Genomic DNA, 14221 nt, shown 5'->3' with positions numbered 1-14221 from the left:
AAAATGTTATGGCAGGCTGGATTCAACCCACAGGCCTTGAGTTTTACACGTGTGCCCTAACTAAATGTGGGTTGAAAAAAATTGTGCACCTTGCCACCTAGTGGCTATTTTAGACATTTACATGAATCGGTTAGCAACTATGTAAGCCATTTAAAACTCTAAAATCAGAACAGTAAACAAAGAACACTCTGAAAACAGGAATTCCAGACATGAATCAACCAGGGGCAGCTAACACCTCAGAACAAAAAATTCCCCCAGGCAGGAAGAAGCCAGGCCATGAAGCTTGCAAGGCCATTAATGCTAATCAAGGTGATTAATTACAACATTCACACTGGCCTCCAACAGACAAGAGTTCTTTCCCCTACTCTGGACCTTCCACAGATATATAAACCTCCCTTGTTTAGTTTCTAATATACCTCACAACCTCTGAGGATGCCTGCCATAGATGTGGGCGAAACATCAGGAAAGAATGCTTCTAGAATATGGCCATACAGCCAAGAAAACTCACAACCACCCATGTAAAGCAAATGCTTCAGCTGTACAAATATTCATACTTCCTTGCACTACATTTGACAGTACATCCTTTTTTTGTAATGCACACCATTGAAACTGAGGTGCATTCTATTTGATGGTGCATTATACTCAAATAAAGATAGTATATAACCTGGGTTGTGTAAAAATTCATCAAGTAAAAAGGAATTGCAGGTCTAGAGTAACATAAACAGAAAATATGGATCTAATATATCCATGGCTAAGTTGGGCACAGCATAAGCTCATCCCACTGTACTTGGAGATTACTGGTAAATCCAGTTTTTGTGGTTCTATTCTGTGTCCCATTCTCTTCGAAAGCAATGGACCTTTTTCCTGTTGCCATGCTTGTCTCAGGAGGCCTTTTCACCACACAGTTATAGTGTTATGATTCCACTTCTGCAGTCACTCCAAGAAAGTAAAATAAATACAAACTGAACAATAATAAAAATAAGAAACAAGTAGAATCAAAATAAGAAATCTAGAAATTACATTCTGAATGGAAATTTGTTAAGTTGAATTTCACACTTTTCAAAGTTTTCAAAATACAATTTCACTGCATGGACATTGCGCAATTCTCTTACTATCTAGTATCTATCCTCTTTTCCTCCCCTCATAACTACTTCTAAACAACATTAACTTGTCATTGAGGAGACCTAAGGAACTCCGCCATAGAAATTGATTCTAAAAAGAGCTCTGCGAGTCAAAAAGATGAGGAACCACTGATCTACAAAGTTCATGCTTGAGAACTATGTAACCGAGTAACATACAAATGTTTTAAGTATGTTTTAAGTATGTTTACAATTTTGTGTGGTTGTCCTGGGCTGCATGTTGGCAGTCTGATTTAAAGATTCCTAGAGAAAAAGGTAAACCTGCACATGTGGAATACCATACATTTTAGGCTTAGATGACAGGTGAGAACTGTATATTTTTCTACAATATTGTCCAACTGCAGCTCCCAGCACTCACCATTTACTGCTGGGAACAGCAGTACTGTAGCATAGGGAATGCCACACAGTTCCCAATGAATTACTGAATGTTGAGTTAATAGTTATAAAACTCTACTAATTTAACGAGTTTACTTTAGCTGGCATTAGCAATGGAGTTCAGCCCCGTGAGCTCCTTCCACAAAGGTTTAGATGTTTTACAGATCAAGTATTATCCACCAAGCACCTGGACCTGTAGCTCCCTAATGACTTTGGATTTATCTAGGCAGCTCTTTTGGCAGGACAGTAGGCTTTCCTGACATGTCCACAGTTTCCCTTCAGCTGCTTTCTGTGTGTCACGGACACGTTCTAAGTCCTTCAAGCAGGCCTCTGTCTGGTCCCTCACCTAGGCAGCCATGACGGGGGCAGAAGAGAGAGAGAGAGAAAGAAATAAGGTTCAAGCTGTCACAACTATAAAACATGGAACATAAGCAAAATACACAAAAGGTTGCCTGCACTTACTGCTTCCATTTCATTATCTATGTCTTCTGTTATCATTCTGCTCTCATTGAGGACTTTTTCATACTTGGTTTTCAATTCCCTAGCTTCCATTTCTCTTTTCACTACCTACAATAAAAGTGGAGTTTAGAGAGAATATATTTAGTGTGGGTCATAGAAATTAATTTTTTTTTACACAAAGGTTTGTTAAGAGTGTGAAATAACTATTCTCCACACATACACTCTAACAAATTTAAATCTGAGCTGCAGAGGAACAGGTTGCTTATCTGTAAGAATATTTCTTCAAGTCGTCTTCTGTGAATTCATACAATTGGGTAATCTGCGCAGGCACAGAGCACTGTTTGGAACCTTCTAGAATCATTAGGCAGCATGGTTTTGATGGTAACCCCATTCACCATCCCAAGGCTATATAAGGCTTTGTAGCTGCCGAAATCCCACAGTGCTAGGCCGCAGCAGCAGCCCTTATTAAGACCTGAGGTGGCAAGACCCGTGTGGGGTGAATGGGTATGATTGTGTGAATTTATAGATGAATTTATCACTTCTTCTTCGTGATCTCTGTGAATCATGCAGTTGGGTGACTAACAACCAAAAGTTATTGGAGGTGGGAGTCATGACACAAAGCAGACCATCACCTTTGGTACAAATCAAAAAGGTTCATTCACTCTGAATGATGTATCATAACAAAAGAGTCAGATGAAAAAAATTTGTGTGATTCACAGAGACCACAAAGAACTGAAGTTTCAGAAATAGTACAGAACTCAGTCAGACAATTTGTAAATAGATATGCTGGGTTAAAACCTGGGTTGTGGCACCTTGAAGACAAGCCAATTTTAGTTTCATGGACTCACATCCTCTACATCAGATGTGAGGGGTATTTCCCATATTGGCACATTGTTACGTCACACGCACATATGTATGATAATACTGGCCAAAAGACATTTTGGTGGCTCAAATGTTAGCCCTGTTTCTGGGTATATTTGACCTGCTGATTCCAAAAATGGCACCAGTTTTCCCATATCAGCTCTAGTTTTTGAAAGACAGAACACATGCTGTTGATTAGTCTTCATCTGCTCACCCATAGAAAACCATGATAACCATATCTTTGAAACTACAGCTGATGCAGTCTATCCAATGCAATTTTCTGATCAGCAACTCACACAACCACAGAAACAGATCTAAAAAGCAAAACACCAAGTTTTTTTTTGGGGGGGGGGGGTGTCATGTAATCTGAGGCAACTGTGGCAATTCTCCATAGATCTGAATAAATTGATATTTATCCAGGAAGGCATGTACGAAGCTGGATAAGCCTTTAAATCAGCAGTAGAACTGAGTAGGGGGAAAGGATCAATTGCTTCCACACTTCCCTCATAGGCTGCACTTCATCCATCCATGATAAGTACAAATACTTTTGTTTTTCCCTGCAGTCCTTCTCAAAATGGCAACTGTGAATGTTACCATTTTGAAAGGGACTGTAGAGGATAGTAACTTGGGGTAGTGTGTGGGTAAAGCAGTTATGTGGGCAGTGTTTTCATATATTTCGGGGGCATCGTATGTGGATTTCTGGCAAAAAAAAAAGGCACAATTTTAATAGAAAATTTTGTGAGTAAGACCAAGCCTTCAGTTCCTCTAGCTTTCCAATATTTGTATGACGAGGGAAGGACTTCAGTAGATAAAAAAGTGTGGTCCAGGGCTTTTTTTTGTTTCAGGAACAATTTGAGAAACTGCAAGTCACTTCTGGTGTGAGAAAATTGGCCATCTGCAAAGCTGTTGCCCAGGGGACTCCCGGATGTTTTGATGTGCCTACTCTTGCTTTGAAAACAATGTCTTTACTTTAGCAGACTGTCAAAGCCCTCTGGAAATCATAATAATGCTTCAGGGGCTTTTGGATGTCTATATAGGAATGTAAAATGCTACGTTCAACATTTATTATCATCATCATCATCATCATCATCATCATCATCCTTATACCCCACCTTTCTCTCTGTGGGGTCTCAAGGCAGCTAACAATCCACACTAGACAAGTTTAAAAAGTGAAATACTTTTAAAGTGGCCTCTAAAACTCATACCCCCCCCCCAATCCCAATGTGGACATCCAAAGGCCTTTGGACAGGGGAGTGGGCTAGACATACTCTCCCTCCCTTCTGTGCACAGAGTGGGAAAACCAGCCAGAAAGGGTCAAAAGCCTATACAAGCAGCTGTACATCTTACCTCTTTTTTATAACGTTCAACCTGCTTTTCTTGCTGCTGTTTCTTTATATGTAGGTCTACAACTTCTGCTTCTGCAGAAGTAACACTCATTTCCAAAGCAGCAAGAGATGCCTACAATAAGAATACTCTTTGAATGAATGCTATCAGAAGTGGTTTAACTGCATCATGAAAACAGAACCTGCAGATGTTTTGTACAGTATATATAAAATTATTAAAATATCATGTAGTTTTAGATATAAACTAAGTTTTATATGTAAAACTAAAGTTAATATGTATCAGCCAAATAGGTTTCCAATTAAATACTAAGATGAGAAAAACATTTTTATGCAGATTGACTTATAGTTCCATTAGTTTTATATGGAAAACTGAGATTAATATGCATTAGCCAAATAAGTTTCCACATAAGTACCAAGACGAGGAAAACATTCCTCTGCGGATTGATTTATAGTTCCATTTAAGACAATGGGAAGGCAGTGGTAAACTTCCTCTCAACGAATCTAGCCAAGAAAATCTTAGGATAGGGTCAACGTGAGTTTTTTAACTCGAAGGGGGATTGTAACAATAAATGAACATTAAATAAAATATGTACAGATATTTCAGAATGTGGTTTAAAAATATTAATGAGAATGACAGCTGAAATTAAGCCCCTTGAGAAAACAGTTTTCTTTTAATTTTAAATGTCTGCTAGAAATTAAGAGATTAAAAATGAGATGCCACCTATTTGCAAACTGTTGATGAAGTTACCTTTAATGTTGCATTTTCAAGGGAAATCTTTTCATTTTCTGAGACGATAACATTAATCTTTTCAAGAATCTCATTCCTCGACTTGCTCAGAGCATCTTGAATTCTTCTGAGGTCCATCATATGGTCTGTGATCTGCCTTTAATAAGTCAAACACAACTTCTGCAGCATTCAATACACACAAAGCCATTTCGTCAACAGTAATTAAACTTTGCTTTTCACCATGATGTGCATTTTCATATTTATCTCATGCTATGAAAGTAGTACTTAGTGGGGAGGGAGAATATTTCAGCTTTTAAAATTAGTGGTGATGATGGAGGAACTGAAATGCCTAAAAGCACTGCTAGAGGTCATCTCCAGAATACAGTAACTCTACACTTTGTGGTTATTGTTGTTTGCTGACCCTATGGGTAGTTTTAAATCTTGGGGCAACAATGATGTCATATCATTCTCCTGACATAGGGGAAGAGGATGGAAATTCAAGTAAGAAACGGATAGGGTTCAAAGGCATAAATGCATGTTTCAGATTTCTTGATCTTGCTCAAAAGATTGAGAATAGCATAGCTCAGGAGAAAACAGTTTTAAAAGTTGGAGCTAGTTTGTCACAGAGCATTTAAATGTTTTGACAGTTTTTCAGCTACTGAAATTTCATTTCAAAGCTTTTAGCAAAGTTTGCAGAAAGTTCCAAACAAGATGAAATACAGCCCTATATGTTTTAGAAAATAACAAATGTAACCATGGATTGTGGTTATTCATTTTGGCCATTACTTTCCAGAGCACTCTTATACATTATGTCAAGTATCAAAATACCAAATGAATATGCTGTATATTTTAATTTCCAGAAACAGTGAACGACTTTTTTTAAAAAAGGAAACATCCCAAATGAATCCCATTTCAACTCCGTAAGCATCCTTTCTTGCATTTAAGATTAATCGCCTAACTGTAATTTATATTTCCAACCACAAAAAAATGATGACATCCATTCTTACCTTTACCAATTCAGTATGTGCGTCTTTGTTGTTAATTTATCTGGTTACTAATTCAGGACAGCTGAACATGAATGTTACTAGTTCAAAAGAAGGGCTCTTTTGTAGCTTTGTAAATATATTGACAAAAATTACTGATCTGCCAATACCCAACTGCCGATATTTGCATGGTGGCCATGGGAAGGAAAACACCTTTCCTGTTGTGCAAGCATGGAAAAATGAGCTACTAAGTTGTAACAGGCTAGTGAACACGCTCCAAAACGAAAACCCAAACACTCCCCTCCCCAAAAAGAGTTCTTTTATCCTTCTTGTAGCTTTATTAGTTTGCCTTTCTCTGTTTTTCTTCTCGGAGTGCATCCAAATTATTATTATTATTATTATTATTATTATTATTATTATTATTATTATTATTATTATTATTATTATTATTATTTCTACACTGCCACATAATCCAGTTTAAAGCAGATAATCTGGATTTTATATGGCAACATAGAAAGGGCCTTATTCAGCACAGAAATCCAGCAGGTTGGTAGAAAAAGGACTGTCTGCCTGCCACTCTCTCCACTAAAATGGCTTGACTCATTCTCTGACAGACCGCTCACTTAGCCACATTGATTTCCTTGTGGACTGTACCAACTATGTGCATTATTAGATATAGGCATACCTCTTTTAACAAAACTCCAGATGAGGAAGCTTTTTTAACAAAGTCCTTTTATACCCCCTCCTGACTTCTGGTGTTAGGTTGCAAAAGTGTATCAACAGTAAACGATGCCGTTTGACCTGGGAAGGAACTGGATTCTAATTGTAGCTGTGTGTGCCTCCCTAAAACAGGTAGGGTAAGCAGTGCAGCATCCACCACATGCATGAGCAAGATAACAGAGAAAAGAGGAAAAAGCATTTAAGCGTGCCTCACTAGCTACTTCTAGCATATTAAACAATCAACAAAAGGCTCACTGATGTTTTGCAGTGCATGCTCAGATTGCCTGAAGGAAGGCGGAGGCGTGAAGGGGTAAGAAATTGTGTGAGTGTGGTGTGCGTTTTTAAAACCACATAGCCATTTCCTTTCTCTGTGTGGCACTGACCTGGCTTGATTTAGAGACCAACCCTTAATTCTTCTGCAGAATAAACTACTGTAAATCTTAAATATCTCCTTGTTACTAGTCTTAATTGGGAACACAGACTAGGAATTAAAGGCATTGTGCCTCAACAGAAGTTCTCTTCTTTTTTGTGGCACAGAACATGTCTCTATTCTTTCTACATTTTTCCCCCTCCGGTATCAAATTTTCTGGTAAAGAAGTAATGCTCAGTGACACATCTCCTTTGTTAACTGGGGTATATGTGTATGAGACTTATTCATTGCTTCTGAAGTTCAGCAGAGCACAGACAGGGGAATAAAATATGGGAACCAAGTGCAAGGCTGTGCTTTTAGCTAATAGGAATGTTTTTGTGTGTGCGTGTGTCAGGAGCGACTTGAGAAACTGCAAGTTGCTTCTGGTGTGAGAGAATTGGCCATCTGCAAGGACGTTGCCCAGGGCACACCTGGATGTTTTGATGTTTTACCACCCTTGTGGAATGCTTCTCTCATGTCCCCACATGGAGCTGGAGCTGATACAGGGAACTCAACCGCACTCTCCCCAGGTTGGATTTGAACCGGTAACCTTCAGGTCAGCAACCCAACCTTCAAGCCAGCAGTCCTGCCAGCACAAGGGTTTAGCCCACTGCGTCACCAGGGACTCCAGGAATGGTGACAGTGCGACAGTAAAGCAACAGCAAGCATTCAGATGAAAAGAATAAAATAGAGATGCTGCAAAAGAATTTCTTTTGCTCAGGAGTAATACAAAGACACAATGTTTACTATTATTACCTGTTATATGTTGCAAGGTCCTCCATGGACAATGGAGGACCTCCTCATAGCAACACCAGAGGCACTCCCAAGTGGCCAGCTACTTTTAGTACATTTAGTGTAATGCCAAGTTTTTAAAAACTTCGTTAGTATTTTCAAACACATTACAAAATGTACCCTCAGTTTGCTTCTGACACGATAAATAAAAAATGCCTGTTTTATTTCTAAAGCTCAAGAAAAAAATACTAAATTTCCTTGACATATTGATGTGGCTCAAATTATGTATTTTTTTGTTTTTATTTTATACATCCCTACCCTATCTCTTCATAAAATGGGAGCACAAAAAATATATATAAAACACAAAATACACAACAAAACTTTACACTATTTTTCCACCCTTGCTAACAAATATACATCCCATTAAAAAAGAGTAACAGAAAAGAAATACAATGGATAACCCTTTGATAAAAATGCAGTAAAATATGTTCAAACAGAGTAAGAACGTGGCTGAGCAGAACTACCTTTGATCTGCAGAAAAAAATGGAGAAACATCTCAAGATACTCTGAGATCTTCATTGGAGGTTATTTAGAATCTAGCATTTCTAATTCAGGAACTCTCAAACAATTTATATGGATAAATGGAATCATGAAAATGAATGCAAGGGCCTTTTAACCAATAAAACAACCATCTTTCAAGTATTTTAATATGTGTTTCTAGTTTCTTCTATGGATTTCATTGGGTGAGGCTCAGTTTCTACTTTCACTATAAAGACGAAAGCTTAAGTACCAGATGTATGGACACAATGGTTGAAGGCACTGTCAGCAGTGGCTTATTCTCTTGTCCCCATTCAACTGATCTTAGTAGCCAAGGACCCCTGGAGAAGGCCCCACCAGAAGAACTTAAAACAGTGGGAAATGCAAGTTTTTGAGGTACCAAAGTGTTAAGCTTTATAGAGTTTTTAAAAAGTAAGCACCAGCACCTTGAACTGAAGCCAAAAGAAATGTTTCAACTGTCAAAATACATCATCTGTATTGTGTAGAACTTGTGCATACAAAATTCTGCATGAAATTTACAGAATAAACTAACAAACATATTAGAGAAGAGCAAACCTGTTCGCCAAGCTGCATTTTAAAATAAATACATATATAAATAGACTGATTCTTTCCAAAGGGCTATAATACAGGCACTTACTTTTCCAGACTTTCAACTTGAACTTCTAACCTGTTTTTTTCATCTACTACTGTCTCATGATGACTTTTCCAGACATTTGAAGCCGAAAGCACCTCAGACAATTGGATTTCCTGGAGAGTGTGCAAAAACATAGACCATGTATTATAAAGAACTTGCTTTCTAATTCTGTCCAATTCCCTAAACACAGGAGGTATTTTCATTCAAGGCGGTTTCCAAGTCTCCTGCAGGAGGACAGAATAATATAAACTCAATTCTTAACATAAACATACCACTACAAAACCTGGAAAAACTCTAATGTACTGGAATCATCAGGGATCTATGTTTTCCTAACCTCGTAAAAAAGCATAAATTTTAAAGTCACTAGAAGCATATTCCTAATTAAGAATAGATTCTGAAAACTTTGTCAACGCAAAGTGAGGACATGCCTGAAAACTTTTATTTACAGAGGATTGTGTAGATTAAATTTCCGTCACTGTTTTCCAAGTGCCTGAAGACAAGAATTAGTGGAGCTTGCACTTCAACTGCCTCAGATTCCTGATTGGGTAGAACTCATGACATCATTGACAAGAAAGAACATAACATCACAATGAGGATTCTAAAACCACTCTTCCTGGCCCAGGTCATTGGGCAGCCTTGTAGTATTCAGGCAACAAAGGCAACAAAGAATTCCATTTAGGCAACTGATCAGTCTGGTGGAAGCAGGACCATGCACTCCTTATAGGAAATTCTACATTGCTTTATGAAAAAATCCATTTCATTTTCCCCACAACAATAGAACGTAACAAATTTTGCTTTGGGCATCCATACCTTTCCAAGGTTTTCAATGTACTTGGCAAAGAAAAATCTGGAGCAAACCATATGTAAATTTGAAAAATGGGCATGTATTTGGAAAATGTGAGCAAAAGCACTTGTGGCAAGAGAGGATTTACTCTCGAGCAAAGAAAAACATTTTTAGCCTGGCTTGTGGCCTGCAGAGGAGGCATTGTGTTTCTAAAGTGGGCACTGAACAGAGGGCCTCCTTATTCTAGGAAATGATTGCTTGGTTTATATCCTGGATGCAATAGAGGAATGGATCTAGAGATGTGGAAATCTGTCAGTCTCATTTGTGTTTCTGAGAAGCTTATCACCATCCTTGTTCTGTCTCAGGTCCAGGCTGTCAACCCTCCACCTTCACTGGGGTTCGGGGCAGAGGGCCCATCAAAGTGAAAAATCCTAAGAAAGAAATTGCTATTTTTTTTACCAGAGAGAACACTAGAGGTGTGTGAAATGGCTGAATCTGATTAATAACTCATTTTGGAGATTCGGAAGGTTCAGGAGAGTCCCGTTTCAATTCATAATCCAAATATCAAATCTTCGTGATTGCTTTATTAAGATTTGTTCTTGGCCTAAATCCAATTGCTACTTCCAACTACAGTAGACCTGATGAATCAATTGCTAAATCGCAACCAACACCTAAATAATTCACACTAATTCAATGGGTCTATTATAGGTGGGATGAACAAGTGGGTTCAGGCCTAAGAAACATGTTACATTAAGGAAAATGTGTATGGAAATGTCTAGGAGTTACTATGTGAAAAGAACATAAAATTTGATAACCAAATACAGTCTTCCCTCCACATTTGTAGTTCTGACTTTTGTGGGTTTGATAATTTACAGATTTGAGTGGATATCTCTTGTAGTTTTTTAAAAAAATTATTTAATTGAAACAACTTAAAAATTCATAGAAATTAGTAAATGAACAAATATTTCCAAAACTTTGCAGGATTGATGCCTTGCTTATGTTGTCCCATTGTGCACAAATTCTAGGAGACACCTTTTGCTGTTTAAAAATAATTATTTTCAAAAACTGTAAAAAAATGCCTAAAAATCAGTGTATGACCAAAACGTTCTAAAAGCTGGCAGGTTTAAAGTTGTAAATGTTGCCTACAGGTGTGCCAAGTTTCGTCCTGATAGCCATAAAAATAACAGAGAAATGAGCCTCGCGGTTTTCCCCACTGATTCTAATGGAATGAATCTTAATGAAGCAATCACAAAGATTTGGATATTTGAATTATGAATCAAAATGGGACTCCTCCCCTGAACCTTCCAAATCCCCAAAACAACTTATTAATCAGATTCAGCCATTTCACACACCTCTAGTGTTCTCTCTGGTAAAAAAAATTAGCGATTTCTTTCTTGCGATTTTTCACTTTGATGGGAGTTCTCTGCTCCGAACCCTAGTGAATGTGGAGGGTTGACAGCCTGGACCTGAGACAGAACAAGGACGGTGATAAGCTTCTAAAAAATACAGATGAGACTGACAGATTTCTACATCTCTAGATCCATTCCTCTATTGCATTCAGGATATAAACCAAGCAACCATTTACTAGAATAAGGAGGCTCTCTGTTCAATCCCCACTTTAGAAACACAATGCCTCCTCTGCCAGGCCACAAGTCAAGCTAAAAATGTTTTTCTTTGCTTGACAGTAAATTTTGTGGACTTATTTACAAAGCTAAAATAGTCTCATTTTAGCTAACCAGAATAAACAGAGTAGAAAAACAGCCCAACACAAAGAAAAACAAGTCAAGAAGATTTCAGTTGTTAAAACTGCACAGCATCACCACCAAGACCACAGTCAATTGGAGTTGTTCTAAGAAATCTGGGATGTTTCACTCAACATCATCCTAAACAAATGCCCCCAAACGATTTCAAACTAGAGAGGAGAAAATACAATCCACACAGCAACCAATGTTTTCATTTCTCTTTAAATGACTGCACATTTGCAACAAATCAACTATATATCACTGTGAGGAAAGGAAACAATTCATAAAAACTGGAAGTAATTTGCATAGAGTAAGGACACCAACCACATGACCGAAATGTGCAACTACAACATGTATACTAATTTCATCAAGTGAAAGCTTGCCCTCAATTAAGCAAAAACAGAAAGTAAAAGGAAGGAAGAAAATACACTGTAGATGTATTTCTGACTGGCCACTTCCATTTCTTTTGAAGAACTCATAAGCAGATCTTCATTTTTCCAAAAACCATCAGAGATCTGGAGACAAGAAGCTTTCAAGGTGTCCCAAAAGATACAAATTTACAATCAATGACTAAGTGTACCTCCACAATTCAGAGTGCTCTAAAAACCATCTGGTTTCTAACTGAAGCAGTGTAATGATACATTTGTATTAGATTAACTGGAGCTCCCAGTGGCACAATGGGTTAAACCCTTGTGCTGGCAGGACTGCTGACTGAAAGGTCGGAGGTTCGAATCCGGGGAACGCGGTGAGCTTGGTGAGCTCTCGTCTGTCATCTATAGCTCCCCATACGGGAATGAGAGAAGCCCCCCAGAGGATGGTAAAACATCAAACATTTGGACGTCCCCTGGGCAACGTCATTGCAATTAATTTTATAGAGATAGCACAAAATATGACATGGGTGTGCATCAAGAAACTAAGCTTTAGAAGCTGATTATCAAGGGCTGGTCCTTTAGTAACAATACATAGTTTTTGACTTCATTTAGTCTCTAGATCTGTAAGATCTACTCTTTCAAATCAATCTAGAAGATTAGCACTTGAATGAGCAAAGGAAAAAAAGGATAAAAAATTACACAACTCAAGTGGTCCATTATGTATCACTTTTTCACAGAAATGGTCTAGAGAGTCTAGAGACTGAAATATTGTAAAGAAATATTTGACTGGCCAGAATCCAACTATGTACAGTAGAGTCTCACTTATCCAAGCTAAACGGGCTGGCAGAAGCTTGGATAAGTGAATAACTTGGATAATAAGGAGCCATTAAGAAAAAACCTATTAAACATCAAATTAGGTTATGATTTTACAAATTAAGCACCAAAACATCATGTTATACAACAAATTTGACAGAAAAAGTAGTTCAATACGCAGTAATGTTATGTTGTAATTACTGTATTTACGAATTTACCACAAAAATATCATGATATATTGAAACATTGACTACAAAAATGGCTTGGATAATCCAGAAGCTTGGATAAGCGAGGCTTGGATAAGTGAGACTCTACTGTATTTATGTTTTTTGGAAGGAGTCAGGAGGAGACACCTGCCAAACACACACACACACACACACACACACACACACAGGAAGCCTTACTGCTCATTTAGGGCAGAGATTCCTTTGGTTCTCCATTTTTTTTGGACTTCCACACTTAAAGGTCCTGTACTATGTTGGCTGGTGTTTCTGGGAACTGAAATCCAATGCAATCAGGACCAAGGTGGAGAACCATGGCTCTACAGCATTGCTGAGGATTGAGTAAAAACTATCCATAGTTTCCCATCCATAAATTGCTTCACATTAATTGTGGTAAGATTAGATGTTTCCAATTCCCTAGATGAACTTTAGATAAATGACCTTTTGAGGCACTGCCTGACACTGGGGCCTAAGCAAAGGCACCACTATTGTAGACTATGGTTCGGTGAAATAATCCTTCTAAAGTTCTCAGGACAATCACAACCTGAATGCATTTGTGGCACCTGGAAGAGCAACCTTCAACTTGATGTCACCAATGAGGCCATAGCAGCCTGCCACTTTATAAGCCTGTACAGTCGGCCTTCTATACCCATGGATCCTGAATTCATGATTCCATCATTCATGTCTTGAAAATAATTTTCTAAAAAAATCTCAAAAGTAAACCTTGATTTTGCTATTTTATATAAGGGGCACCATTTGACTATATCACTGTGCATAATGGGATATGAGCATCCACGTATTATGATATCCACAGAGTGTCTTAGAAACAAACCCCAGTATATTATTCAAACTTGATAAACTTCATGGGGTAGACAAAACCAACAAAATACATTCTTGAAAGTAAAATTCCTGTACTATGTATTCCAGGCAATAATTTTTTATAGAGATTGTCTTCCTTTTTTTGAAACAACGGGTTCCTTGCTAACTACTCACCTTGTCCCTAATTTTGGAAATTAAGCTCTCCACAACTGCTTTCAAATGTTCAGCTCTCTGTTTTTGAACACTAGCTGCCCTTTTCAGTGCCTTCTTTCTCTCCTCTCTTCTTTCCTTCTCAGCCAAAATGTGCTGCTTATGCTCTCTGATTTGTAGCTTCCATTCAGCAATCTTCTTTTCAACAGTCTGAAGCAGAAGGAAGGAAACGTCATCATATAATCCGAATGCAAACGCACACTGTTTGGTCTGGCTAAGAGAGTGGAAACTGAGTGCACACGGATGTGTGTGCAAATGGATGCATTGGTAATTAAAGCAACATTTTTTTCCTTTTTAAAAGGCAGTTAAAGGCATCAAAAC

General features: G+C 38.0%; 1 protein-coding gene across 5 annotated transcripts in view; it reads right to left on the bottom strand.

Annotated features, from left to right (window-relative positions):
• The window catches only part of odf2l (outer dense fiber of sperm tails 2 like), a 63638-nt gene that overhangs the window by 17119 nt on the left and 32298 nt on the right, over positions 1–14221 (bottom strand). For 4 of the 5 annotated variants that reach the window (XR_010005350.1, XM_008109297.3, XM_008109299.3 and 1 more), the window contains 6 exons: positions 13865–14050; positions 8944–9053; positions 4926–5061; positions 4182–4292; positions 1977–2081; positions 1702–1860 (listed from right to left, as the gene is read on the bottom strand). Coding sequence is in view for 4 of the 5 variants with exons in the window: in XM_008109297.3 (XP_008107504.1) it covers positions 1702–1860; positions 1977–2081; positions 4182–4292; positions 4926–5061; positions 8944–9053; positions 13865–14050 (807 nt within the window). In the remaining variant the exon portion in view is untranslated. The remainder of the gene's footprint in view (positions 1–1701; positions 1861–1976; positions 2082–4181; positions 4293–4925; positions 5062–8943; positions 9054–13864; positions 14051–14221) is intronic. The other variant, XM_008109300.3, reaches the window with a different exon arrangement.

Source organism: Anolis carolinensis, chromosome 4 (assembly GCF_035594765.1).
Source record: "Anolis carolinensis isolate JA03-04 chromosome 4, rAnoCar3.1.pri, whole genome shotgun sequence".
Taxonomy (NCBI): Eukaryota; Metazoa; Chordata; class Lepidosauria; order Squamata; family Dactyloidae; genus Anolis; species Anolis carolinensis.
This window is presented reverse-complemented; position numbering and strand designations above follow the sequence as displayed.